Source organism: Bos javanicus, chromosome 13 (genome assembly GCF_032452875.1).
Source record: "Bos javanicus breed banteng chromosome 13, ARS-OSU_banteng_1.0, whole genome shotgun sequence".
Classification (NCBI taxonomy): domain Eukaryota; kingdom Metazoa; phylum Chordata; class Mammalia; order Artiodactyla; family Bovidae; genus Bos; species Bos javanicus.
Genome location: NC_083880.1, coordinates 63,085,753 through 63,112,940, shown reverse-complemented (window position 1 = coordinate 63,112,940; position 27,188 = coordinate 63,085,753). Strand labels below are relative to the sequence as shown.

The 27,188-nt window shown below is 56.8% G+C and overlaps 4 protein-coding genes across 5 annotated transcripts in view; 1 reads left to right on the top strand and 3 right to left on the bottom strand.

Moving 5' to 3' along the window:
• Nucleotides 1-789: 789 nt before the first annotated feature.
• On the top strand, nt 790-19,754 carry NECAB3 (N-terminal EF-hand calcium binding protein 3). Of its 2 annotated transcripts, XM_061437301.1 has the most exons (13): nt 790-997; nt 2,962-2,986; nt 4,487-4,595; nt 5,551-5,576; nt 5,750-5,847; nt 16,512-16,648; nt 16,936-17,054; nt 17,176-17,255; nt 17,359-17,412; nt 17,933-18,045; nt 18,216-18,293; nt 18,777-18,868; nt 18,947-19,754. In XM_061437301.1, the coding sequence occupies exons 1-13, from the start codon at nt 881-883 to the stop codon at nt 18,973-18,975; spliced, it is 1,077 nt and encodes a 358-aa protein (XP_061293285.1). In that variant the 5' UTR covers nt 790-880; the 3' UTR covers nt 18,976-19,754. The 2 variants fall into 2 exon arrangements, with proteins under 2 accessions (XP_061293285.1, XP_061293286.1); XM_061437302.1 differs by lacking the exon at nt 18,777-18,868 and having other exon boundaries at nt 799-997.
• Nucleotides 6,813-8,791, bottom strand: ACTL10 (actin like 10). The gene has a single exon (XM_061437303.1). The coding sequence runs from the start codon at nt 8,209-8,211 to the stop codon at nt 7,060-7,062; it is 1,152 nt and encodes a 383-aa protein (XP_061293287.1). The 5' UTR covers nt 8,212-8,791; the 3' UTR covers nt 6,813-7,059.
• Nucleotides 11,321-14,594, bottom strand: C13H20orf144 (chromosome 13 C20orf144 homolog). Its single transcript, XM_061437306.1, has 2 exons — nt 12,690-14,594; nt 11,321-11,783 (listed from the first exon to the last, which is right to left on the bottom strand). Exons 1-2 carry the CDS (start codon nt 12,816-12,818, stop codon nt 11,376-11,378), a joined length of 537 nt encoding a protein of 178 aa, XP_061293290.1. The 5' UTR covers nt 12,819-14,594; the 3' UTR covers nt 11,321-11,375.
• A 6,967-nt stretch (nt 19,755-26,721) lies between the features above and the next one.
• The window catches only part of CBFA2T2 (CBFA2/RUNX1 partner transcriptional co-repressor 2), a 144,550-nt gene continuing 144,083 nt past the window's right edge, over nt 26,722-27,188 (bottom strand). The window contains exon 12 of the transcript XR_009740464.1: nt 26,722-27,187. The gene's annotated coding sequence lies outside the window, so the exon portion shown is untranslated. The remainder of the gene's footprint in view (nt 27,188) is intronic.

Sequence of the window (27,188 nt, the reverse complement as noted above, 5' to 3'; positions counted from 1 at the left end):
TTATTCAGGGGGAAAGAACTGGTGAGTGTGAGAGGAGTGATGCTCCCTTTTTATATTTTAAAAGCTTCCTCTGGCTGCAGCGGGGGATGATAGATTGAAGAGGGGGCCCCATGGTGGGGGAGGGAAGTCTAAGTTGAGCTTGAGAGTGGAGGGTGACTGGCAGACTGTCCACACGGATCTATTTAGCATGCTCTTAGGTGGGCTTTCTCTGAGCCAACCCCTTTTTTAAGCCCTCACTGTCAGTGCCCACAACAATGTCTTCCCTTACTCCCATTTTGCAGAAGATACACTCACAGGGGAAGGTGCTTGCGGGTTTTGCCCACCAGGTGGCGCACCGGTGCTTCCGCAGTTCACTGGACCCCGTAAAGATGTGGGGACCCGCCCTCAGCGGGTCCCTTCCCGTCCTGTTCGTAGCTGTGTAATATTCCACACCGACCATCATTCGCTCAGCCCGTCCCCAGGAGGGAGTGACCCCTTGGGTGACTTCTCCCCAGTGGCTGCCACCCCCGGAGAATGGGGAGTCGCAGAGGTGCATTGTGTTGGGGTTCTGCATCGCGCGGCTCTTGCCGCCCTAAAGGCTGGAGTTTGCTCCCCTTTTCCAGACGGGGAAGCTGAGGCCTTGGAGGCGGGCGGGCGGGCGGGCGTGCGGGCGTGCGGAGGGCCGAGCTCTAGCGCTGGCCGGAGCTGGGCGGGGAGGGGGCGGTCGGCGGCCCGCCCGGCGGGGGCGGAGCTGCGGGGGGCGGGGCTCTCAGCCTCCGCGCCGGCGCCGATGGGCGGGCGCCCCCCCTGCGCGTCCCCCCAAGTCCGCGGCGGCGGCGGTGGCGGCGGCGTCCAGAGCTCGGAGCCGCAGCCGAGCCGGAGCCAAGCGGGTGGCGGCACCATGGCGTGCGCGGGGCTGCTCACCGTGTGCCTGATCCGGCCGCCCGCGCCCGAGCCCCCGCGACCCCCCGCGCCCGCGCCAGCCGCCGGGCCCGCCGGACACGCGCTTTTCCAGGACGTGAGTGGGGAGCGGGCCGGGGGTGCCGGCGCTGTAGCCCTGGGGGTGGTCATTCTCCCGCGGGGTCGCTCCCGGTCTCTGTGGACAGCCTCTCACTGTCTCTCCTTGCCCTCGCTCATTCTGATTTTCCCCGTCCCCATGTCCATGTGTCTCCCTCCAGGTTTGTTGGGGTCTCTGCCTCGGCCTCTCTGGGTCTCTCACGATTTCTCTCTTGCTCTCTGTTTCCGTGTGTCTCCCTTATCTTTATCTCGCTGCCTTTGTGTCCCGTCTTCTGGCTCTCACTCTTTTCTCTGCTTATATCTCCTTGCCTCTGGTTCAGTGCCACTGCCCCCGCGGCCCCCCCGACCCCAAACCACCCCATGTATGTGTCTGGCCGGGTGGGGGCTGTCAACTCTTGGTCACGGGAGTGGCCACGTTGCCCGTCTCTGGCAGCCCCAGGCTGGACTGACCAGGCAAGGGGGCCTGGGAGAGGAAGCAGCCCCCCACCCCTGACTCCTGACCTAGTGCTGACCCGGATCCCCTCAGATCCCACCCAAGGGCTATGGGATCCCAGAGTTGGTTGGCGCTGCCCACACTCACCCTTTGTGGTCTGTACACCCTCCCCTTGCCTGGCAGGTGGCCCTGCAGCCCCTATGAGCACCTACCTGGAGCTCCCTGGCCTGGCCTGGGTCACTCACCTGCACCCCTTCCCCACCTTTCACCCCTGTGCACAGCCTGTCCTGTTCCTCTTGCGTCCCCACTCCCAGAGGTCCCTTTCCGGTGGGAAAGGCTGTTCTCCTGCCCCCTCCCCACTGTCCCTAGTGACTCAGCACCTTGGCCAGAGCCCTCTCAGCTGGAAGGGACCTGACCCTTCCATTTCCCAGATGGAAAAACCGAGGCCTGGAGGGTTAGGGATGTGTTCCAGCTCACACATGGAGGCAGGGGTGCACTAGGGTGTGGCCCTTGATGTCCTCAGTGTTCACTTAGAACCCCTCCCTCTCTCTCAGCCCCCACCCCCACCCCCAGTATGTCTGTCCCGGCCAGGCCACCCTGGGTGGCTCTGTGATCCCGAGTGAGCTGGTGGCAGCCTTCTGTGAGTCAGGCTTCAGGCCAGGGAGTACATTCATTCCCGAGAAAGCAGCCCGAGGGGAGGGGCACTCTGAATCTGGAGCAGACCAGGGCTCTCTGTCCAGGCTTTGGCCTGCCCCTCCTTGCCAGACCTGCTGGTGCCCTTTGCTGGGTTGTGTTGGGTGACCAGGGAGTCTCTGGTCCCTAGGGGAGACGGGGACCATGTCTGGACTCCACTTTGCTACCTCTGTTGTCTTTCCTGTCTGTTTCTCCATAAATACCATCTGTCCGCCCTTGCTTTCTGTGCCTCTTACTCCCCTTGCATGTACAACACACACATGCACATGGGCCTGCCCAAGACCCTTGTACTGAGTCGGCCTCATAGGAAGACCCAGCCCTGGAAGGGTTAACCCTGGGCTGTTCCCCGATATGTTACTGAGTAAACAGGCACCCACAAAGGAAGGGCTAGCCACCGCCAGCCTGGAGTGGGCAGAGTCTGGGACGAACCATGCAGAGTTGGGGTTCAGGTCTGGGATGCGTGCCCGGGATCTTCCGGCCGCATCTTGGCCCGTCTCCCCACCTGCCTCAAGCTGGGACCGTTCCAAGGGCTGATGTATCAGAAAGAACTCAGGATCGACTCGGGGGTGTGGGAGGTGAAGGTGCGGAGAGCCAGCTTGGAGCACCCCCCGCAAGGCCAGGCCCGGCGGGAGAAGGGAGCAAGCCGCGGGGCCTGCTGTGCGCTCTTCCCCTTGTTGGAAAAGGCCCTGGAGGGCTGAGCTGGGCAGGGGGCTGGGACCAAGCTGGGCAGGAGGAAGGGAGATGCAGGGGGCAGTCTGGCCAGCTGGGGCTCTGTGGAGCTGGGGGGCGGTTCTGGGCTCCCAGCTCCCAGCTCCCAGCTCTGCCCTTTTGTCCTCTAGGTTTTCCGCCGAGCAGACAAGAATGGTGAGTGTGGCTTCCCCTGAGTCCCATGCTGGGGGTTGAGGGGCATCAGAGAGGCTCCGGGGAGGGTTTGGGGCACAGTTGAGAATGGAGAGAAATCTTGAGAGGACCCGAATCAGAAGAATCAACCCAGGTGTCCTTCTCAGAGGAAATTTTTGTTTGAATCCAGTTTGGCAGCAGGGAGAGTGGAGGAAATGTGGTTTAGCCAGAGGCTGGAAGTGGGGGCTGACTTTCACGCAGTGTCCTGGCCTGCGTGACCTCCTGTTTTCCTCACCACTGCCAAAGTCTTCACCCCATTTCACAGACAAAGGAGCCGAGGCCCAGAGAGGTACAGCAGGCTGCTGGAGGTGCTGGGCCTTGAACCCTGGTCTATGCGATGCCTGTTTCCAGGCTTCCTCTGTGAGGGGCTTGGAAGGGTGTGGTCACGGAGCCAGGGCCGTGGGGGATTTTATCGCAGATTCTTAGAGAGCTCAGTAACTTTCCATATTACCAACCACCTGGTTGCAGGGAGGGCGTGGGCGGGACAGAGCTAGGTCCAGGGAGTCAGCTCCCCCGATGCCCTGAGTCCTGGGCAGTCTCAGATGCTGGCCTGGCAAAATCTGGAAAGCTAAAGCATGAGCCATCAGGGGACCTTGCAGGCAGGTTGCTGCCCACAGATGACTCAGAGCAGCCCACGGTGCCCTGATGGGCCAGTGGAGGGTCTGAGCTGAGACCACCTGTCAGCTTTGACCTCACCTTCACCTGGCCTCCTTGAGAGAGGACTGGGTCCCCACCTCTTGCCTCTTCTCCCTGGATCTCCTCAAATTTGTTTCAGCTGGTTGAGCAGGGCACGTGGTCTCATTTGGCTCACAGCATTCCGTCTGGGGAGGGAGGCTCAGGCTCCACTTTCCCACTCCATCTGCTTAGAGACCTCACAGGCCAAATCCCCGGTGCCTCTGGCCAGTGCTCTTATGCTCTCAGCCTCGGTGATGGGGAGGCAGCCTCTGTGATGGGGAGGTCTTTCCCTCCCGAGCCAATCTGCTGCTTCTTACTGGGGCCCTGCTCTTAGGAAGATCTCATCTGACTCCCTGCGGCTTCTCTGTGAAGGGCCTGGGTCCAGAGCACGGAGGTCCCCTCCACCCAGGAGCCATGCGGGCAAAGACCCAGTCCTGGTTCCTCCAAGTGACATCTAGGCCCTGCCATGATCTGACTGTGCCCCAGGCTGTTGTTCATTTATTTCTCCATTTGGCAAACATTGAGTCCCTGCCGAGTGCCACATATGCACTGCCTTGTCCCTTGGGTGCCTGCAGAGTGGGCCCTGTTGCTTGAAGTGGGCACCTCTGGGGGCCCCAACCCTTTGGTCCCCAACAGCCAGGCCTTCTTTGCAGCCCAGAATCCCATTTCACTTGGCTGGGTGGTTATGAGATACTGCGAAGCCTTCAGGGGGTCTCCACTGGGTGGCAGGGGTGCAGCCAGGGCACAGAGATACTGACTCTGCTCCCTGTGCCCACCCCCACCCCTCAGATGACGGGAAGCTCTCATTTGAAGAATTCAAGAATTACTTTGCCGATGGGGTTCTCAGTCCCGGGGAGCTGCGAGAGCTGTTCAGTGGTGTTGATGGGCATCCTGCTGAGTGAGTATGGGGGTTGGGGTGCACACGCCGCGTGTAGATGTGAGCCCAGGCTGTCCCTGCCCCACTGTGTCCCCTTCTTGCTTGGGTTCCTTATGGAGGATTGGGGGAGCACGGGGAAAGGAGTGCCAGGGCTAAGTGCCAGCTTTACCCGCCTACCTACCCCTTCCTTGGCTCCAGTCCTGCCCATCACACTGCTTCCAGCTGGGACCCCAAAATAGCCAGGCCTGAATCACCACCTATGGTTCAGCCCACAGGCACCCCCCCCAATACTCCCGCTTCCTGCTGAGCGACCAGCGGATGCCTGGGGACAGCTGGGCCCTGCCTGCTCCCACCCATGGATGCAGGTGCTCCCACATGTCCAGGCCTTCGTGCGAATTTGCTTGCCTTCTCCTGCTTCCTCACGTGGGTGCACACGTGTGTGCAGCTATCCCTCCCTCTCCCTTCCCCCTACTCCGCTCTCCTTAAAAGAAATTCTAGGCTCCCATGCACTCCCATTTTCTGAGGCTTGGGCCAGACCTTTGTCTGCACTGCTGCTACCTTACCACCACCAGATACGCCAGTCAAATTCCTTGTCCTTCAAAGCCTAGCTCAGGGAGCCTCTCTTCCAGGAAGCCCTCCCTGACGTATAGATGCTCCATGCCTTTTCTGTGCTTCCACAGACCTGACTTCTCCTTCCCAGATCTAACCACTCCTCTTTGGCCTGTGTCTACATCTGTCTCCCCCAGCCTGAAATCCGCTTGGAGGTTGAGAGTGGGACTGAATTTTCCTCCTTAGACACTGTTTGGTAGGCTGGTAGCACCCTGTCTCTGTCCACTGAGCAGCATAACGTGGGGTGGAGTCAGAAGTCGCCTCTGTGTCAGGCTGAGCTGGGGAGGGAGAGGAAAGGACCGCTGGCTTCAAAGTCAGTCCTAGTTTACCAGCAGGGTCTGAAGGATGCCTTTTCTTTTCCCTGCAGCAATTTGGAGACGGAGAAACTGTGCGGTGAGTAGGCCCATGGGGGTGTTTGTCTCCTGGGCAGGTGGGTGTTGCTGGTGTTCTGATGGAGCAGACTGGGCTGGGCTCAGAGCATAAGGCCTGGTTGGCTGCTGGGGAATTCTAGGTTGTAAATGGGGGGATGTACCCCAGGAAGCTTTGAGTATCTCCTCTGCCCTCAGACTACTTCTCTGAACACCTGGGCGTCTACCGGCCTGTGCTGGCGGCGCTGGAGTCGCTCAACTGTGCTGTGCTCACTGCCATGGACACCACCAAGCTGGTGAGTGGAGGGGCTGATGATTGCGGGGGGGCGGCAGGATGAGGGCTGGGGGTGTCTGCTGTGCTGTGGGAGCCTCCATCATTGGACTCAGGGCTGTGGGGCTGGAGGCCTGGCTTCCACTTTCTGGCTGTGCATCTTTACCTCTCTGGGTCTCAGTTTCCTCATCTGTAAACTGGGCATATTAATAGAACCCACCTCCAGACATTCGTTGTGACAATTAAAGTAGAATGAAGGCAGAGAGTTGTGTCTGTCTTGCTCTCTCTCTGTCTGGCTCACAATAGTCACTTCATATGTGGAGCTGCTGCTGCTTTTATTACTGACCAGACCTGACTGTTGTGGGGTGTCAAGCCCAGCTCCCAGCAGGGATGGGTTGGGGGTAGGGCATGCTCACACACATCCCCAGGCCCATGCCGGTGTGTAGAGCTTGGTGGCAGGGGGTGGGGGACAGCCTGAGGGCATGCGTGAGCAGACGGGCATGTGTGCACCATGTTTGTGTACAGTATGGACACGTGCACAGAATAAACGGTGCTCACAGCCAGGGCTCCAGGCCCTTGGATGGTATTTTTAAAAACACCGAAAGCTACCCTTCCCTTTCTGTGTTCCTTGTAAGAGGTGTCTCCACCTCTCTTTGTCCCGTAGCTCTAAGTGAGGGGGTGAGGAGGGAGCAGTGAGCAGGCTTGGGATTGTGTCTGACCTCATTTCTACAGAAGGAGAAACTGAGGCTCTTTGTGAGTTAATGATTAGCTGAGACAGGGCTTCCCCTTCTGGTTGCTTTCACATAGGGTCGAGTAGGTTTTCTAAGGGTCACCTTTGGGGCCTGGCACAGGATAGGGATCTGAATGCTACATGATGGGGGGTTGGTATGCTATGATGACTTACATATCTGTGGCCTGGACACCAGTAGGGGCAGCACCTTCCTTGTTGCCATGGAAACAGGGCCTGGGGGTGGGCAGCTCTACTGGCATTCTCTGAACTGGCACTGGTTAGTGGGAATTCACACTGCAGCTCAAAGTAAGAGCCCCAGGGTTCCTGATCACCCCTTCCTGGCACAGAAAGGGGTAGAAGGTGACCCATCACCACACGACTCTGCCAGCTGTAATCACTGAGGTTTTTATCTGCCACTCGATGCCTCGGACAGCTGCGCTCAGCCTGCCCAGCGTCTGCCTCTGCAGCGCCCCCTTTTATGGCACCACCCTTCCCGTCCAGCAGGACTCAGTGGAACACTTCGTGCACCAGCCTGGATCCACATTCCTGGTACATGGCCCGGGTCATCCAGCGGCACTGGAAGGTGCGCAGCGAGGCTACCATGGAGCCGCCCGTCCATACCGCTGTCCCGCGCCCAGGCTTGGCCACCAGGCGCGGCTGCAGTGTCCCACAGCCGTGCCGCTGGCATTGGGCCTCCAGCTCCAGCTCCAGGCGCTCAGGGAAGCCAGGGAAAAGCGTGGAGCCACCGGCCAGCACCATGGTGTTGGCCAGCCGTGTCTGTAGTGTCGCGGGCACCCTCTGCAGTGCTCGGAAGGCCAGGATGGGCAGTCCCGGCTCAGCCTGGCCTAGCAGACCCGGCTGGAAGAGGGGTTCTGGGCAGCAGAAGCGCTCGCGGCCAACGCAGACAGAGCACCCACTGCCTAAGGAGAAACTGACTGGGTGGTGGCGGGCAGGATTACAGAGGTCACCCTCAAAGTCTAGCGACACGTAGCAGCAGCGCTTCTTGAGCTGTGTGATGATCTTGTGGGGCAGGGCCTGCAGTCGGTGATCAGGCCCTGCTGCCACCAGCAGGTCCCGCAGGTAGCGCGACAGCGTGCTGCCAGCCACATCCAGCCGGAAGGTGGCCTTGTGCCACGAGTGGCCTGCATAGACGGGCGTGGCATGGCACACGCCCGCGCCCGCCTCCAAGGCCAGCCCGCTGAACGCGCCGACGGAGCAGAGCGCCAACAAGGCGGTGCTGGCCAGGTGGCACGCGGGCACTGCCAGGGCCTCGAACAGCAGCTCGGCCACCCTCTCGCGGCCCACGGGCGGCGCCGATGGGGAGTCGCTCACGAGCACCGGCCACTCCTCCGGGCACACCCGCAGGCCGCCCACCAGCAGGCGCTCCCACAACCCCTCCAACGCCTCCCAGTCCACCACCACGCCGTGCTTGATGGGGTGTGCCCGCGCCACGCCGCCCGCCAGCTCGCAGCCCGGCGCCCCGGGCAGCACGGGCCGGTCCCAGCTGGGCACCAGGCTGGAGCTCTTGAGTACCAGGCGTGGCTGCTCCTCTCCCGCGAAGCCCGCCTTGGTGAAGCCGGAACCCTGGTCCACGACCACCGCGACGTGGCCCAGCGAGGACAGCCGGCGGACTCGGCGACTATTGGACAGCGAAGCCATCTTCCGGCCGGCAAGCCGTGAAGTCAAAACTTCGGCCCCGAAGGCTCGGACCCGCCCTCGGCCTGAGAACCGAGTCTCAGCTGGCCTCGATGGAGGCCCGCCTTTCAGCTCGCAGCTCTACCTCCTGGGCCCACGTCCCCCGCCTTTCTGGGCTCAGTTCCTCTGGTCCCGAGGTCCCACTCTTCTGGCCTGAGGTCTCTTCAGCCCTTGACTTGGCTCCGCCCCTGGGCCTGAGGGCCGGCCTCTGGTTCAAGAGTCAGATTCCGCCCTCGCTGGGCCCTAGCGGCCTCGGGCCGTCTTCCCCCTCTTCCGGCTCAAGGCCCCACCCTTTCTCTGAGGACCCGCCTCAGGGTGCGGCTCCGCCCCCTAAGCCCTTGCTTAGACGGATGATGAGAGGGGTGGGCCAAATCCTTGAAGAGATTTGAGAAGCCTCCAGGAGCAGCTCTGGGAATAAAAGGCCTTTGTGGCAATATTATCCAGACATCTGTTCCCCTTGGGAACCCAGGAGTCCAGCCCGACCCTTGCGCCTCCAGCGGTCTCCTGGCACTTCTCAACTGGGCATGACTGAAGTACTGTGGTTCCTAGTGGAGGTGGGAGGGGGTGGTCAAAGAAGCAAGGAAAAGAACTTGGATTGGATTCATTGTGACCTCAGTTCTCAGCATCTGCTGTGCTTCCATAGCCTCTACCCAGATGAAAACGCCCAGACCCAGCCTGTCTCCTGGGACAGGGCCAATGGTAATGATTTTGACATTAAGGGATATGGCCTCAGCCACCCAGCTGTGCTCAGTGTTTATGCTCAGTCGTGTCCGGCTCTTTGCGACCTCATGGATTGTAGCCTGCCAAGCCCTTGTGTCCGTGGAATTTTCCATGGAAGAATACTGGAGTGGGTTGCCATTTCCTACTCCAGGGGATCTTCCCAACCCAGGGATTGAACCTGCATCTCTTGAGTTTCCAGCGTTCTCAGGTGGATACTTTACCACTGAGCCACCTGGGGCCAGCACAACCAATTTAATTGCTTCCCCAAACCACTTTGATGACCTCTGGGCAAACGTGCAGCCTCTCTCCAAGAGCAAGCTCTTAATCATGGATCTCCAGCCACTCTGAAGATCTCTGTGAGCTTAGCTTTCAAGGGCCCAGGTAGCCCACAAAGGGATCCTACCTTCGGGGCTTACAAACATGGGTCTGAGTTTGTGACTCAATTCTGAGGCTGCCTTCACTGTGTACTGAGTCCGAATCTCACCCTGGGCTCAGTTACTTCCTCTAAAAGGCGGTCATCCCCCAACACAGGAAACAGGCCATGTCATGTCTCTGCAGAGTCTCTTTTTTCTCTTTAGGACCATTATGGTTGCAAGTTGAAGACCTATTCAGGTGAGCTTAAGTTAAAATACGGATTTTATCACAAGAGCCTTGTATGTTTTATATCTACTAAGGGCAAGACTGAAAGCAGGTTTTAGGGAAAGACTGGAAGCAGGGTCTGGCTGCCAGGCTGTGGGGGACTCAGAGGTGCATTGGGCTCTGCATTGTGTTTATATTCTTCTCAAGGCTGGCTTCAGCCTGTGCATGTTCCTGTAGAAAAAATTGTCTCCTACATTTCCTGAGGAGGAGAAGGGGACAACAGAGGGTGAGAGATGGTTGGATGGCATCCTTGGCTTAATGGACATGAGTTTGAGCAAACTCCAGGAGATAGTGAAGGACAGGTAAACCTGGCATGCTGCAGCCCATGGGGTTGCAAAGAGTTGGACATGACTGAGCGACTGAACAACAGTTCCTGAATTACAGACCCAGGGAAGGAACTGATAGGACTGGGCTTGGGCCTGTTGCTTATGCCAGGAGATGTGGCCACATTGAAGAAGGTGGTTACCTTGATTGCAACCATGTGGATGGTAGGAAAGGGTCAGTTCTCACAGAGCAGCGGGGGAGATGTGATGGGTAGTGCAACCTCCAGCCTGATGCAGGCGATGTGGTGTTGACACTGACAAAAGTGTACCTTCAGGAGAAGTTGTACCTGTGGTTTTAGTGAGCTGGGACCTTCACCCCTCTGCATCGCGCCCCCCTCCCCAAAGGGGCATTTTGAGATTGATCGCCAGCGGAAAGCAGGCTGCAGGTTTGGCATGGCTGGACGGGACAAGGATGACTAGGGTCTGGTGCTGGGTTTGGGACCCAGGAGTGTGAGAAGCAGCTGGGTCCTGCCCACAGAAAGCGTGCCGGGCCTCTTGTGGATGAACTAGGGAGGTGAACCTTAAATCAAAGACCACAAGTGGCAGTATGGCCAGAGCAGGAGTGAGAGTGGAAGTCATTAAGAAGCCCCAGAGGGGAAGACTGGGGCTGGGGATCTGGGCCTGTACGTTCTAATAATAAGTTTGGGTGTTTCTCTGTGGGCAGTGGAGAGCCAGTGTGAGCTTATGAGCAGAAGTGTGAATTGCCCTATAGATAAGTGGTTTGGAAGAAGCCTCTTTGGCTGCAGTGTGGGGAAGAGGATGGGGTGGGGTAGGTGGGGAGATTGGTGATTGAGGTGCCTTGGGGGTCATCAAGCACAGTGGGGTAGGATTGAGGGGTCAGAGGACCAGGGACCCGTCTCTCCTCCTGGGTGCTCACACAGGCAGGATGTGAGTCTAAGGCTCAAACTGTGCTGACTCTGGGCCTTCTCAGTTCTTCCCCACGGTGGTGGCTTTTTGCCTGGGACTTTCCCTCAGTTAGGAAAGATTTGAGTGCTGGAGACTCTTGGACTTGCCTGGCCTCTGCTGGAAGCAGGCCCCTCCTCCTCCTAGCGTGGCCAGGCCTAACTTTGCCCAAGCTCTCTTCCGTCGGATCTGCAGGCCTGGTGGCGGGATCTGACCCCGGCCAGGAGTCGCAGGGAGAGGGGAACCCTCGCTCCACTGTGGTAGGGTGCTCCCTCTCCAGGGCGGCACAGGGGCTCTGACACTTGGGTCAGAAGAAAGAAGAAAGCAAAACCAGCCTTGGCCCCAGGCCACGGCCATGACTCTGCGCCCCGCCCCCTCCCCCCCCAACGCCCCCCATTCGCTTTTCTTCCCTGTCTTGCTCTGGGCCTCAGTTTCCCCGACCCTGTCTCGACGCCCCGACGCCTCAGACTGGGTTACAGACGCCAGCGTTGCTATGCGCTCTTTATTGGGCCGGACCAGGGTACGGGGGTCCGGGCCAGGCACTCAGGGCCGCGGGCGGGGACAGCGGCGCCGCTTGCGCGGCTGCTCCTCGGCGGCCTCGGCCTCGCAGTCGGTCTCGCTCTCGGTCAGCAGGCGCGTGTAGAGCCGCTGCCAGCCCTGCGCCGCCTTGGCCCCGCCCCCGGGGCCGCCCGCCGCGCGGCGTCCCTCCTCCTGCAGCCGCGCGTCCAGCAGCAGCAGCAGGACGAGGATCTTCTTCATCTCGCGCGCGCGCGCGCTCTCGCGCCGCTCAGCGCCGTCGCCAGCTCCTCGCAACATGGGTGCCGTCGCCGGGGGCCCGGTGGGGGTGTCCGCCGCAGCCTCGCTCGCCCGCTCGGGCCGCGCTCCGGGCCCCGCCGTCGCCTCGGCTAGTTGCTGCCGCTTGTCCAGGGGGAAGAGCAGCACGATCTTGGTCTGGGGGTAGGGCGGGGGCATGAGGGGAACGAGCTCCGCACGCCTGCCTCCCGAGGACCCTCACCCACCCGGGTCCTGTCTCCCAGAAGCCCGCCTTCTCTCGTTTCCTGGGTACCCGCTGTCCTCCCAGCCTGGGTAGGGGGAGGTGGGGGAGGCAGGCACCCTTCTCCATCTCCCAAGACCCCTGCCTCCCGCCCTGGAAACCCTCACCCACCCCAGGCTGGCTTCCTGAGATCTGACTCCGATCAAGTTTATGAGATTCCCTTGTCTGCCCTTCCAGCCTTGATGCTGGGACCCTTTACCCACCCCAGGGCCTCATGCCTAGTTGAAGAGAGGGGAAAGTAACACGTTTTGAAGCTGGGGAATGGAAAGCGGGGGATAAGGGAACTCCCTGTGCCCATAGCCCCAGTGGCAGCCGCTAGGGCTGATTCACCATGCTGGGACTTCCCCCCATCTGTCCCGGGTTGGGAGAACCGTCTCCTGCACACCCTCCTAGGCTCCCAAGTCTCATCCACTTCCTGGTTTCTGGGATACCTGTTCTCTCTTCTGGGTTATTAGGGCCCCATCCACACCCACGTGGGTTCCTGAGACCTCGGCCTCAACAGGGGTTCTCTAATGCCTTCCATAGGGGCCTCCCAGGTGGCGCTAGTGGTAAATAACCCGCCTGCCAACGCAGGAGACAGAAGAGATGTGGGTTCCATTCCTGGGTTGGGAAGAAATCCCATGGTCAGAAGAGCCTAGTGGGCTACAGTCCGTGGGGTTGCAACCAGTCAGACAACTGAAGCCACTTAGCACACACATGCAACCCCTTCAATTCCCTACGTGGCTAGACCCCCAGCATCCGCTCCTGCCCACCTACCTGTCCAGGTCCGCCAAACCCCCCTGCCCCTTGTTCCCTGGACTCACACTGGGCTTCTTCCACTTGAGGTGGTTGAAGAACTGCCGTTTGCGCCGGGCCTTGTCCATGTCAGGTGGCTTCTCCTTGCGGGCCTGCTTGGGCACTTTGGTTCTCTTGTGGGAACTGTTGTTTCCCATGGCAGGGCTGGTCACCACTGGGGACCCCAGCACGTGCTGCCTCTGCCCTGCCCTCTGGCTGGGGGCCCCCTGCCCTGGCTCTGTCCCAGGGACCACATTGTGACCTCATGGGTTGACCTCATCAGCTCCAGGCTCCGAGCTGCTCCTGCCAGAACCCACAGATGAATCTTGACTCCATTTACTCTGTCTGTGACTTCCGGCCTTGGTTTCTCAGTGTAAAACTGGGCTAAAGATTAGTGAGGTGATGGCTGGTAAGGTGCTTAGTGATGGTGGTGTTCAGTCACTAGTCATGTCCGACTCTTTGCAACCCCATGGACTGCAGCATGCCAGGCTTCCTTGTCCATCACTATCTCCCAGAGCTTGCTCAAACTCATGTCCATCGAGTCAGTGATGCCATCCAACCATCTCATCCTCTGTCTCCCCCTTCTCCTCCTGCCTTCAATCTTTCCCAGCATCAGGGTCTTTTCCAATGAGTAAGTTCTTCCCATCAGGTGACCAAAGTATCGGAGCTTCAGCATCTGTTGTTCCAATGAATATTAAGGGTTGATTTCCTTTAGGATGGACTGGTTTGATCTTGTTGTCCAAGGGACTCTCAAGAGTCTTCTCCAGCACCACAATTCTAAGCATCAGTTCTTTGGTGCTCAGCCTTCTTTATGGTCCAACTCTTATATATCTATACATGACTATTGGAAAAAAAACATAGCTTTGACATACAGACCTTTGTCAGTAAAGTGAAGTCTCTCATTTTTAATGTGCTCTCTATGTTGGTCATAGCTTTTCTTCCAAGGGGCAAGCATCTTTTAATTTCATGGCTGCAGTCACTGTCCACAGTGATTTTGGAACCCAAGAAAATAAAATGTTACTGTTTCCCCATCTGTGCCACAAAGTGATGGGATTGGATGCCACGATCTTAGTTTTTTGAATGTTTTAAGCCAGCTTTTTCAGACTCCTCTTTCACCCTCATCAAGAGGCTCTTTAGTTCTTCTTCACTTTCTGCCATTAGATTGGTATAATCTGAGGTTATTGATATTTCTCCCGGCAATCTTGGTTCCAGCTTGTGAGTCATCCAGTCCAGCATTTCACGTGATGTATTCTGTGTATAAGTTAAATAACCAGGATGATAATATACAGCCTTGTCATTCTCCTTTTCCAGTTTTGAACCAGTCTGTTGTTCCATGTCTGGTTCTAACTGTTGCTTCTTGACCTTCATACAGGTTTCTCAAGAGACAGGTCAGGTAGTCTGGATTCCCATCTCTTTAAGAATTTTCCAGTTTGTTGTGACCCATACAGTCAAAGGCTTCAGTGTAGTCAATGAGGCAGAAAATTTTCTGGAATTCTCTTGGTTTTTCTATGACCCAATGGATGTTGGCAATTAGATCTCTTATTCCGCTGCCTTTTCTAAATTCAGCATCTGGAAGTTCTTGACTCATCTACTGTTGAAGCCTAGCTTGAAGGATTTTGAGCATTACCTTGCTAGCATGTGAAATGAGTGCGATTGTATGGTAGTTTGAACATTCTTTGGCATTGCTTTTCTTTGGGATTGGAATGAAAACTGGACTTTTTCTAGTCCTGTGGCCACTGCCGAGTTTTACAAATTTGCTGGCATGTTGAGTGCAGCAGCTCTTTAACAGTATCATCTTTTAGGATTTGAAATAGCTCAGCTGGAATTCCATCACCTCCACAAGCTTTGTTTGTACTAATGCTTCCTAAGGCCCACTTGACTTCACACTCCAGGATGTCTGGCAGACAGAATAAGCAAGAGCTACAGTCCCACATCCTCCAGGACGAAAACCACAATCACAGAAAGCTAACTAAAATGATCACATGGATCACAGCCTTGCCGTGGCAAAGGGACTTGCGTAACTCAATAACACTGTGACAAAACATGGTCCACTGGAGAAGAGAAGGCCAACCTGCTCTCGTATTCTCCCTTTGAGAACCCTGTGAACAGTATGAAAAGGCTTCGTGGTGAGGAGAGAGGAATTTCTGTGACCTGAGTTTGTACTCTGACACTCGTGTGACCGTGGCCAAGGTAATCCACTTCTGTAGGCCTCAGTCTTTTCATCTGCAAAATGGGGGTCAGTGATGGTTCCTGTAAATTACTATGAGGATTAAATGAAGCTGCTTGGAAACAGGGCCTGGCACGCAATGGTGCTAGTGTCAGCCAGGGTCTTTGTAAGCAACAGAGACTGATCAGTCACCGTAAGCACTAGAAAGGGAATTTATCGGACGGATTTCAGGAAGCTCAAAAAATGGCCAGGAAGTCCAGTGGCTCGGAGAAACCACTGACCCGTGTGAGAATGAGAGGTCCCTGCCGCCACTCTGTCTGCCCGTCTGACGGCTGAACTGAGGCAGGTCACAGGCGGGAGACAAAGCTGCCTCTGAGGCCCCTTGGGGAGGGGTCACCTCAGCTCCCTGGGACTCCCACCCTGGACCGAGTGTGTATATGGGGCTGAGGGAGGTGTTGGTGAGGAGACCCTCAGGAAATCTATGACTGTTAGATGTACAAGTGGGCAGGTTTCTTGTTAGTATTACGTTTGACTAAAAACAATGGCAGTGTGGCATGTGGGGTCTTAGTTCCCCGACTGACCAGGGCTTCTTAATCACTGGACCACCAGGGAAGTCCCGTGACAGCAGTTCTTTTTTTTTTTTTTTTTTAAAGTATTTATTTATTTTTTTTATTGTTATTTGGCTGTGTCGGATCTTAGTTGCCTCTTGTGGGATGTTTCGTTAAAAGCTCGTGGACTCTCTAGTTGTGGTGCTTGGGCTTCAGTGTTACTGAAGCACATGGATTTAGCTGTTCGTCAGTATGTGGGATCTTTGTTCAATCACCAGGGATCAAACCCGGGTTTCCTGAATTGGTAGGTGGATTCTTAACCACCAGACCACTAGGTAAGTCCCGACAGCAGTTCTTTATTAAGAACTTATGTACCAGATAGCAGGCTGAGCCCTATGTAGGAAATAACTCATTGGAGCCTCTCAGCAGCTCAGTGAGACGGCTGTTACCACCCCTGTTTTATAGGCGAGGAAGGCACGAGGAGATGAAGGTAGCTGGGGAGTCTGGGCATTCCGAGTGGGCAGCACAGGGCCTGGCAATGCTCAGCCTCCTTGTCTCTGCCTGCCTGGGCAAAGGCTAGGGGAAATGGCAGTGTAGACAGGGATCAGCGCTGGGGTATGTGACCCGCTGTCTTGTATCTACAGCTTCTTGTAAGAAGTGCTCAGTAAATGTGGGGTGCGTGGGTGAGTGATTGAATGAATGGATGAATGCCAAGATTGTGAGCTTGGGGCCAGCTGGTGAGTCTGGGGCCATATCACACCGTTTTGCCTCATGTGTCAAAATTGCCTTGGCCCAGCCCCTACCCACACCCCGTCTAGCTATGCCTGGGGCCTTACTGGCTGAAAGTGGTGGCCCCAACAGGGATGGGGCCTTGAGGCCCAGAGAATGGGACACGCTTCTCTGGGCATTGGCCTCATCCCTCCTAGTGAGAGGCCGGGCCCAGACAAGGACGGGGTCTGGGGTTTGCTTGCCCCCCGGAGTCTCCGGGCCCTGTTAATGCCAAGTCTGCAGGCCTCTGCTCTTTACGTTGCTACTGGTGCTCTGATGGGTAGGGGGTGGGGCGCAGAGGTCAGCTCCCCATTCAGAAATACATGCTTGGAGCCAGGAAATGCCAACTATGCCCCCCTCTTCCCCAGGAGTATGAGCGGGCCTCCAAGGTAGACCAGTTTGTGACACGCTTCCTACTGCGGGAGACGGTGAGCCAGCTCCAGGCCCTGCAGAGCTCGCTGGAGGGGGCGTCAGACACTTTGGAGGCCCAGGCCCATGGCCCGCGGTACGTGAGGCGCTCGGCCGCCTGCACCTGGACCTGCGGGTCCAGTTCATGAATGTCCGTTATCTCCATGTATTGGGTCCCTCAGCTCCCATCACATTCCACAGTTCTGGCATCCCAGAGCCCAAGTTCTTGTTCTTAGGGAAGGAGGTCAGGAGAGGGCGAGAAGGCGTGGCTGGCTTTGCAGCTGGACCTCAATGTCCTGAAGCTTGGGGCCAGGCCTGTTCTGGGGCCCCAGTGCTTGGCCCCACGGGTCTGGGAGCAGTGGATTGACCCTCCACTCCCCTCAGATCAGATGAAGAGAGAGTGGAGGTGCCAAGCCGGCCCCGAGGCAGCCGGCGGGCAGGGCGCAGGGCCCTGCGGAGTGTCAGTCGGTCGTCCACCTGGTCTCCTGGCTCCTCCAACACAGGTGTGTCTGCGGCGGGGTGGGAGGGCACCGTATCCCCCGGGGCCCCAGCGTTTGCTCCTCCACTCGCCCTCAATCCATCCCGAGAAGCCCCCAGCCTGAGGGGCTCGTGCCCGACCCCCAGGGCAGAGCTCCGAGGCTGAGATGCAATGGCGGCTCCAGATCAACCGCCTCCAGGAGCTCATCGACCAGCTGGAGTGCAAGGTGAGCGCTGTGCGGCTACCACCCTGTGGTGGGGGAACTGTCTGGAACCCACACAAGGCAGGCTCACACAGGGGACCCGGCCCACGCTCTGCATCCCTCACAGGCCCCCCGGCTGGAACCCCTGCATGAAGAGGAGCTGACCAAGGGGCCCAGCTCGGTGAGTCTGGGAGGGGCAGGCAGCTGGTGTGGGGCTGGGAGGAGGCCGTGAAGCAAGGAGGTTCATGGGGCTACCCACCCCTGGCCTCTGTCTTGTACATACAGCCCCTTCTCCAGGCTTGGCCCAGCCTTTGTTCCCCAGGCCTGGCGGGCAGGTGCGGGGTTCTGGTTGTTGCTTCGTGACTCTGCAGCACTCTGTCCCTCCATGGGCATCAGCGTCCCTTGCCTACAGTTCTGAAAGCTGGGTGTGTGGAGCAGTGTGGACAGAAACTGAAGGGGGCAGTTGGAAGCGGTGCGGTGCTGCAGGAGAGCCGGCCAGTGGCTGGAGCGAGGCAGTAACCTTGGCAACAGGAGGAGGATGGAGCCAGGAATGCTGGGGGTTGTGTGGGGGCAGGAGCCCGACCTCAGGGCTGGCTGGGTCTGGTGCAAGCCAAGAAGGGCAGGGCCCTCCTGAAGGCCACAGCAGGCCCTCACCCACTGCCCTGCCCCACCCCAGCTGACCAGGCTGCTTTTCTTGCCAGCACATCCTCGTGGCCCAGAGGCAGGTGCAGGTGGCAGAGGAAGCCCTGCAGGACTTCCACCATGCCCTGTGCTGCTACGTGGACTTCACGGGGTCCCAGAGCCACTGCCTGCAGTGAGTCCTCAGCTGGGTGGTGGCCAGCCAAGGTGGGGGGTGGACGGGCAGGGAGGAATGCTGGGCTGGGTGTCCTGGGCCAGGGCTCTCATTAAACACCCCTGGTGAGGCGGGTAGGGGTGGTGGCAGCCCAGGCCTGGCCTGGCCTGGCCGTCTCTTTGGCCCTGCAGTGTGTCTGCCCAGAAGATGCTGGACAAGGCTTCCTTCACCCTGTACGAGTTCTGGCAGGACGAGGCTTCCTGGAGAAGGTAGGAGCGGTGGTCTGACGTTTATTGTGGGACCTCGAGTGAACCACGCCTGGGTTCAAGTCCTCTCCTAGTCACTGGCTCTGTGACGTCAGGAGAGCTACCTAAGCCCTCTGAGCCCCAGTGGCCTCCTTTTGAAAATGGGAGCGATGCTAAGTCCATCCTCTTGTCACCCTTACGAGCTGGCATGTAAAGAACTGAACACAGTACCCGGTGCCAGGTAGGTGCTCGGTGCATACACACAGCTCCCACCACGCCACACCCCACGCCACGTGCCTTGTGTGTGACTGCATGTAATCCTCATGGTATGAGTGGACACTGCACCCCATTTCACGGAGGAGAAAACTGAGGCTCAGAGCCACTACGAGGATGGACCGAGATCTGAAACCAGGCAGCAGGGCCGGGCGGGAGTGGGGCGCTTCTAACCACGTGGTCCCGGTCACTGGGACCAGCTCCGGCCTCGGTCCCCTCTGCGGCCCTCCCCAGGCACCAGCAGTCCGCTTGCAGTAAGGCCTTCCAGCGCATCCTCATTGACCATCTGCGGGCTCCAGACACCCTCACCACTGTGTTCTTCCCAGGTGGGCAGTGGCCACCAACCCTCTGAGGAAGGGCAGTGGGCACCTGATGGCCTCTGACTCCCAACCTCTGACCCTCAGCCTCCTGGTGGATTATGAATAACAACTGAGCCTGATCTGCACAAGCCAAGGACCCCAGAGCCCTGCCTGCCTCCTCCTGGAGCTTCTGGACTGGTCAGCTCCACTCAGCTCAAGACCAGGATGCTGCCACCTCCATAATTGGGGCCTGGCTCTCAGAGCCTCCCAGAGCCAGCTGGTGGAGAGTCTCACAGCCCAGGGATCAGAGACTGGGCTGCTTGCTTCCTCTTTCTTTAACAGTGTGTTTTATTGCTTATAGCTTCGGCCTCTGAGATACTCTGGCCTCAGGAGGCCTGGATTCTGGTCCCCTATGCCCCTGCCTTGCTGTGTGACCAGGGCAGGTCCCTTCCCTCTCTGAGCTGGCCTGGGGCTGTCTGGCTACCTAGTGGGTGCCTGCTTTCTTCTTGCTGTTTTGGGACTAGGCTTCTGCTCTTCCCCAGCCAGCAGCAGAGCCAGGACTGATGCTCAGGAACTGTCCTCCACCCCGCCCCCGACCTCGATCCCCAAGACTGGGCTGGATCAGTCTGCTGTGTGGGCAAAGGACCTGGGGGTCCCCACCCCCTTCCCGGGCCGGCAAGCTCCTGACGCTTTCAGCACCCGTGGCTGCACCAGAGCCCTCCAGAGGATCCTGGATTGGTTTGCATGTTATTTGCATATTATTTGCATGCTTATTCCCACCCTTACTCAGGGCACTATGGGAAGCCCCAGGGTGACCTTGCTAGGTAGCAATAATTTGGGCCCAGAGTCACCTGCTGCCCCCAGATACCTCTGAACCCCAGCCCAGAGGCAATAAAGGCAGTGGTCACCTCTGGCATTGCTTCCATTCTCTCTCTCTCAGCAAGGCGGCCTGGTCCCTGTGCCCGTGGATAGTGGGAGCTTAATCATGGCCAGTCCGGGTTCCCTCAATTCAGGACCTTCTCACTCCACAAAGCCTAGCTCTGAAATCTTTCCTGGGAAAGGAGAGTGGACATGGGCTCTGCCATAACCCCCCTAAAATCCTGGGGGTTCTAGCTTCACCCCCTTCCTTTACCAGCAAGGTGTGGTATGAAGGTGGGGACAGACCACAGAGCCCTCTCAAGGCCCAAAGAGCACGGCTGGTCCCTGTGAGAAGGCCTGTCCCCAGACAGAACCCCCCCACCCCCGCCCTTCCCGGCTGGACTTGTCACCAGCCCTGCTGCCTGACAGCGCCAGAGGGCAGTTCCGGGAGAATACTGGATGAGTCAGTCCTCCAGCCACGTGGACCTCCTTCGAGCCGTCCTGAGGGAAGGGACTTGGGGCATGGAGGGAGGTGACTGACATGAAGAGGGGTGGGAGAGGGCTATCCAGGTCGTGGGCTCTAGCGGGGAGGCACATGGCCGCACAAGAGCACAGGTTGGCCTCTTGACCTGGTCTGGAGGGTGTGGGGTCAGGAGCATTTAGGCAGAAGAAATGTACAAGTTGAGGTTCAGAGACTGGGGAGAGCTTGCCTCACTGAACGGAAGGGAGCCCAGAGGTGGGCTGAGGTCAAGGCCAAGGCAGGGAGGCAGCCGGGCCTCAAAAGCACTGCATCTTGCGGAAGCTGCGGTAGGCTTTAAGGGGTGGCTGGCCAGTGGGCTGAGTGCCATTTCACCAAGGCACCTGGCTGCCCTGCTGGTGCCAGTCGTGGCTGGGCACTGAGGCACGGCCAGCTCAGGATAGATGCCCTAGGGTGGGAGGTTTCTCTCCAGGGATCCCTGTAGGAGTTCAGACTTGCAGGCACAGACAGCTGCTCCCACTGGCCTAGCTGCCCAGGCCAGGAACCAGCACAGGGGTCTCTGGGGGCCCCTGGCCAGCAGGCTCCCACACTTCCTGGACTCCTGGCAGTTCCTAGAAAGTGCTGCCAGCACCTGAGTCACTCAGGTCTGGGTGGCTGGAGGAGAGTCAGGGTCTATCTTGTTAGAGAAGCCCATCTAGGAGGAAGTAATCTGGCTGTCTGCCCAGTTCTGATTCCTTCTGTTTCCTCCACGAAAACGGCACCAACAGCAAACCCTCAACACTAAAAAACTTCTCATTGCCTTTGAACCAGAATGCTGAAATTCTTCAGCTCAGGCTGACATCTCAAGTGGGTGCCTGTTTCACCCTGTGATGGAGTTCGGAAGTTAACACCTTTTTAATTTAAAAACAAGAAAAAGATGGGTTGCATCCTTCCTCCGTGGCTGAACGTTTGGAGCGGGGAGGGTCCTGGCAGGGGAGGGGAGGGTCAGTCCTGCAGGGTCTAAGGCCACTTGGAAATGGTGATGTTGGGTTAGAGCGGTGAAAGATGAGTATGGGTCTCCAGACAGAGGTGAGGGGTAGACAGGCAGGGAGAATGTTCCAGACAAAGGGAGCAGGAGGAGGAACAGTGGAGTGCAAGGGATAGGAGGGGGGCAGGGAGACCAGGTTAGCAGGGATGGGAGGGGGCAGGGAGACGAGGTAAGGAGGGATGGGGGGCAGGCAGGGAGACCAGGTTAGCAGGGATGGGGGGCAGGCAGGGAGACCAGGTTAGCAGGGATGGGAGGGGGGCAGGGAGACCAGGTTAGCAGGGATGGGAGGGGGGCAGGGAGACCAGGTTAGCAGAGATGGGAGGGGGCAGGGAGACGAGGTTAGGAGGGATGGTGGGGGGGCAGGGAGACCAGGTTAGCAGGGATGGGGGGCAGGCAGGGAGACCAGGTTAGCAGGGATGGGAGGTGGGCAGGGAGACCAGGCTGGGGGGACTCCGAATGATCAGTCTCTCAGGGAATGGGGAGCTGGGCGTCACCAGACAGGGGAGTGCTGTGGGCAGGGTGGAGCTGGACAGGAGGAGTTGGGAATTCCAGCTACAGGGAGAATGAAGTTCTGAGCCGGGGCTGTGGGGGCACGGAGGGCCCCAGGCCTTCTCGTGTGTCTACTGAACTCTCAAAAGGCCACATTCATTTCCATCCTGCCCTCCCTCTAGGCCCCCAGGTCTTGACCACCTTCATCTCTGGTTGGGATGACTGTGGCAGGTTTTTCTCTGGGTTTCCCTTCTGCAGTTCCTTCCCCAGAAAGGAACAGACGGGTGGGGGGAAGTGTTTTCAGACATTGCCGTGGTGACCACACCCTTCTGGCTAAGACCTTTCAGTGCTTTTAGCATCAGATCAAGTCTGATGTCTCGACTTGGCATTCAAGGCTCTTAGCAATCAACACCCACTCCCGTTACGTGCAGCCTCCTCTCCCTAAAACACTCCAGCTGAGCTGGGCTGTCTGCAACCTCAGCCACTCCCCTCGAGGCCTTTGCTCCCTCCCACTCCCCTACCCGTCCACTGCCTCCCTAGCCTTGGAGCAGCAGGTCAAAGCCATCAGGTCTGACCTGCTTTCCCACTCCTGGCCCTCAGTGCCCCACTCTCGTTGGCTCTTCAGCTCATTTCAACAACCACTCGGCCCCTGCTTTGGGGATGGTGAAATGTCCGAGGCTGGTGACAGCACCCGGGGCAAGAGTGGGCAGAGCAGTGAAGCTGGGAGATCCCAGCTCCTCCTGCCAGCTGCCACACCCACCCTTTCACCCACTCCCTGCACCTGCCTCCTCACCTTCCTCCCACCTGTGGTGACTCACCTTCACACACCAAAACCTGGGGCCTGGCTCGGGGCCAGGCCAGGTGCTGGCGAGACAGCAGCAGTCTGGGTGGCTTCCACTCCCCTCCAGCTTTCAGAGAGAAACATGCACACCAAGTCCCCTTAACAAAGACTCGGATGGCTCACAACAAAAGGCCTTCAAGAAGGAATTCCCTGGCTGCCCAGTGGTTAGGACCCTGTGCTTCCACTGCAGGGGGCATGGGTTCCATCCCTGTTCGATGAACTAAGATTTCTTTGCATGCCTCGAGGCGTGGCCAAAAAATGCTATCCCTGAAAGGAATACGACTTGAGAAAGACATCAGCCTTCAAGAGGGATACTGGGACAAAGGTGAATCCTCAAGGATGTCACATATTGGCAGAGAGAGCAGGTTGTGATGGCAGCCAGCATTCACAGGGGCTTCCTGGGTGGTGGGCCTTGTGCTGGGTAGTGGTGGTGTAGTCACTAAGTTGTGTCTAACTTGTGACTCCATGGACTGTAGCCTGGTGGACTCCTCTGTCCATGGAATTCTCCAGGCAAGCATGCTGGAGTGGGTTGCCATTTCCTTCTCCAAAGGATCTTCCCAACCCAGGAACAGAACCCAGGTCTCCTGCATTGCAGATTCTTTACTGACGAGCTTCGAGAGCTGGGGGTGACTCCCATTTGATCACATTTCACCTCACAACAGCCTGGTGGCGAAGGCACCATTAGCTTCCCCGATTTACACGGGAAGAACCAGAAGCTGAGCAAGCAAGTGCCTGCTGTGAGTCACACAGCTGGGTCTGCTCCCTGGCACGGAGAGCTGCTTGCTGTCAAACGTGAACATCGCTGAGCTGAGTGAAATCTCCCACTTTCTCTGGTAACGGAAATCAGGCTGGGGCTGGAGGACAGTGGCAGCTTTGACGAGGAAGCGAGGCCAAGCCCTGGGGCTGCAGGACAGCAGAGGAGACGGCAAGATCCATGGAAGCATATCGCGCGAGGTGGAGGGGGCATCTGATGTGGGTTTTTCAGAGTTCAGCCCTTGGAAGGTGGGGGTGCCGAGTCCTGATCATTTCTGGAACTCTCTAGGCGGTGCCCAGAGAAAGTCAGCTAATTTCATGGGGCAGATAGGCAGCCTCAGAAAAGGCTTGTGCGAACGGGGAAGGGGAAGGGTGCAGGGATCCGCTCCCTGGAAAGGAGGCCGGCTTGTGGAGGGAGGTAGCAGATCTGACTCTAGCCACAAGGGGGCGCCTGGCACCAGGCAATGAAGCTGCTCCGGAGAAGGTGGGGGTGGTTTGTTGCTGGTTCCCCAACGGTCTTGGGAGGGAGGATATGGAGGAGGGGATACATCCAACTCAGTACCATGAAATTCCAGCATCAGGAACAAGCACAGACGAACAGGATGGTTTAGATCGATGCATGTCTGCTCATTCTGAGACTGGATCATCTCAGGCCAGTTATTTCCCTTTATACTGAGGCAGTAGGGTTCTTGGCTGCATTCTTGGTAAAATTTGGAAGGGCTGTTTCCTTGAAACCTACCTTCCAAAAGGGGAACAACTCTTTTTTCCATCTCCTTGTCTCTCTCTGTCAAGGACACGTACAGCAATGCTTCACTCATTTTGATTCATTTAATCTGCTGTTCAATAGTGCACAGAGTATTTATTTCAATGATTGTATTCCCCTATCTTCAAAGCCATGAAATTAAAAGACACTTACTCCTTAGAAGAAAAGTTATGACCAACCTAGATAGCATATTGAAAAGCAGAGACATTACTTTGCCAACAAAGGTCTGTCTAGTCAAGGCTATGGTTTTTCCTGTGGTCATGTATGGATGTGAGAGTTGGACTGTGAAGAAGGTTGAGCGCCGGAGAATTGATGCTTTTGAACTGTGGTGTTGGAGAAGACTACTGACTTGATGGACGTGAGTCTGAGTGAACTCCGGGAATTGGTGATGGACAGGGAGGCCTGGTGTGCTGTGATTCATGGGGTTGCAAAGAGTCAGACACGACTGAGCGACTGAACTGAACTGAACTGATCTTCAAATCTACCTAGTCAGTCTCTTACTTTCTGCTATTTTTTTCCCAGCACGATCTTAAGGTTCCATAGTTATTTTATATTCTGTATCTGATAATAACAGTATCTGAAGTCCCAGATCCCAGGGGTCTAAATAAAAAAATTTTTTTTTCTGTTCAGGAAGCACTTTATTGTTTCTCCAAGATTAAGAATTAAAAAAAAAAAAAAGAATTTCCACTGACAGAAAATCTGCATTGCTTTGCTCAACTTCTGAATGTTGACTTTTGCAGACATATTTCTCTCCAATCATTCCACCCACGACTGACGGATCAGTCTTAACTTCCAGTTTCAATACTTGGCCTTTACTTAGAAAGCTCTTCAGGACCTTTCCTTCTTTTTTTAAATTTAGGCTATGTTGGGTCTATGGTTTTTCCAGTAGTCATGTATGGATGTGGAAGTTGGACTGTGAAGAAAGCTGAGCGCCCAAGAATTGATGCTTTCCTTTGAACTGTGGTGTTGGAGAAGACTCTTGAGAGTCCCCTGGACTGCAAGGAGATCCAACCAGTCCATTCTGAAGGAGATCAGTCCTGGGTGTTCTTTGGAAGGAGTAATGCTAAAGCTGAAACTCCAGTACTTTGGCCACCTCATGTGAAGAGTTGACTCATTGGAAAAGACTCTGATGCTGGGAGGGATTGGGGGCAGGAGGAGAAGGAGATGACAGAGGATGAGATGGCTGGATGGCATCACTGACTCAATGGACGTGAGTCTGGGTGAACTCCGGGAGTTGGTGATGGACAGGGAGGCCTGGCGTGCTGTGATTCATGGGGTTGCAAAGAGTCGGACACGACTGAGCGACTGAACTGAACTGACGTTGGGTCTTCATTGCTGTGCATGGGCTTTCTCTAGTTGCAGCGAGCAGGGGCTACTCTCTAGCGGTGTGCAGGCTTCTCACTGCGGTGGCTTCTCTTGTTGCAGAGGGTGGTGTGCAGGCTTCAGGGGTTGCAGCTCAGTAGTTGTGGTTCACATGCCTAGCTGCACCTAAGCGTGAGGAATCTTCCCGAACCAGGGATGGAACCCATGTCCCCTGAGTTGGCAGGTAGATTCCTAGACACTCGACCACTAGGGAAGTCCCTAGGACAGGTTTTAATTCAGTAAGAGTAGCTTCATCTAAGGCAACGGCACCCCACTCCAGTACTCTTGCCTAGAAAATCCCATGGACGGAGGGGCCTGGTGGGCTGCAGTCCATGGGGTCGCTGAGGGTCGGATATGACTGAGCAACTTCACGTTCACTTTTCACTTTCATGCATTGGAGAAGGAAATGGCAACCCACTCCAGTGTTCTTGCCTGGAGAATCCCAGGGACGGGGGAGCCTGGTGGGCTGCCCTCTATGGGGTCACACAGAGTCGGACACGACTGAAGCGACTTAGCAGCAGCAGCAGCAGCTTCATCTAAAGGAGTTGCAGTGGAAACTGTATAAGGTCCTTCTCTGCAGTGGAGACTCATCATAGTAGCAATGGCTCCAGGGAGGATTGTTCAAGCCTTTACTGCAAGCAAGTTGACCCAACTGGTTGAGAGGGGAGAAAACCTTTTTTGCTATAGCATCACTTAGGCTTTTTACCTTAATGTAACGCTTTACATAAGGATTCATAATAGAAGCAGCCTTTTCAGGTTCCTTCAAGGTTTGTGACAATCTCAACAATTCTTTTGCTACTCACTCTGATTTATTGTTTACATGCAGCAGAATAAAGAGCAGTGGCGCAGTGACCTTCGACACCATACATCTGAGCAGGTGGCCTCACAAGCTTGACGAATGGCCTCAGCACAGATGTCCTGGAGCATCGCCCCTGCCAGGAGAGTCCAGACACTGCTGGGGTGGCTGTCCTCTCCCGGGCACCTCTGGGTCAAACCCAAGTTGTGTGCGTGTGTGCTAAGTCACTTTAGTCATGTCCGACTCTTTGCAACCCCATGGGCTGTAGCCCACCAGGCTCCTCTGTCCATGGGATTCTCCAGGCAGGAAGTGGGTTGCCAGACCCACCTCCAGGGGGTCTTCCCAACCCAGGGATCGAACCCACGTCTCCATCTCCTACATTGGCAGGCGGTTTCGTTACCACTAGCACCACCTGGGGTGAGCACTCAATCAGTTTATTGTTCGTGCTGCTGTTGCTCCTAACAGCTCATTTGCTTGGATACGAACTTTAGTTCATGGACAACTTACACTTGGTTGATATGTAATAATATGATTGTAGTTTTAATATTCTTCTCTACAGGATTTGCATTTTTGCTTCTGCCAGATCCCAGGAAATACAAACCTGGAATCATCTTAATTCTTCAGTCCAGGTATTCTTTGACCTCTGGAGTAAGGAGAATCTGACCTTAGCCCCAGGAGAGAGCAGACATTAGAGGCTCTGGTCAGTTTCCCCTGCTTGCCTTCTCACTGAGGCCAAAGCCAGCGCCCTGGCTTCACGGAGAGGTCCCGGTGGTTTTGTTTCATTTTGTACAGACTCAAAGCCGAGTGCCACAGTCCCTTAAACTTCTGACTTTTTGGAATTTCTTTTGCCCTCATGGAGCAGTTTTCCTCTACTGAATTACTACTGTGGTTTTAACTTAACAATCACAGGCTTGAGATCCCCTGGGTGGTGGAGGACAGTGCTGGGCAGCTGATGAGAAAGACTGGCAGTTGGCACCATC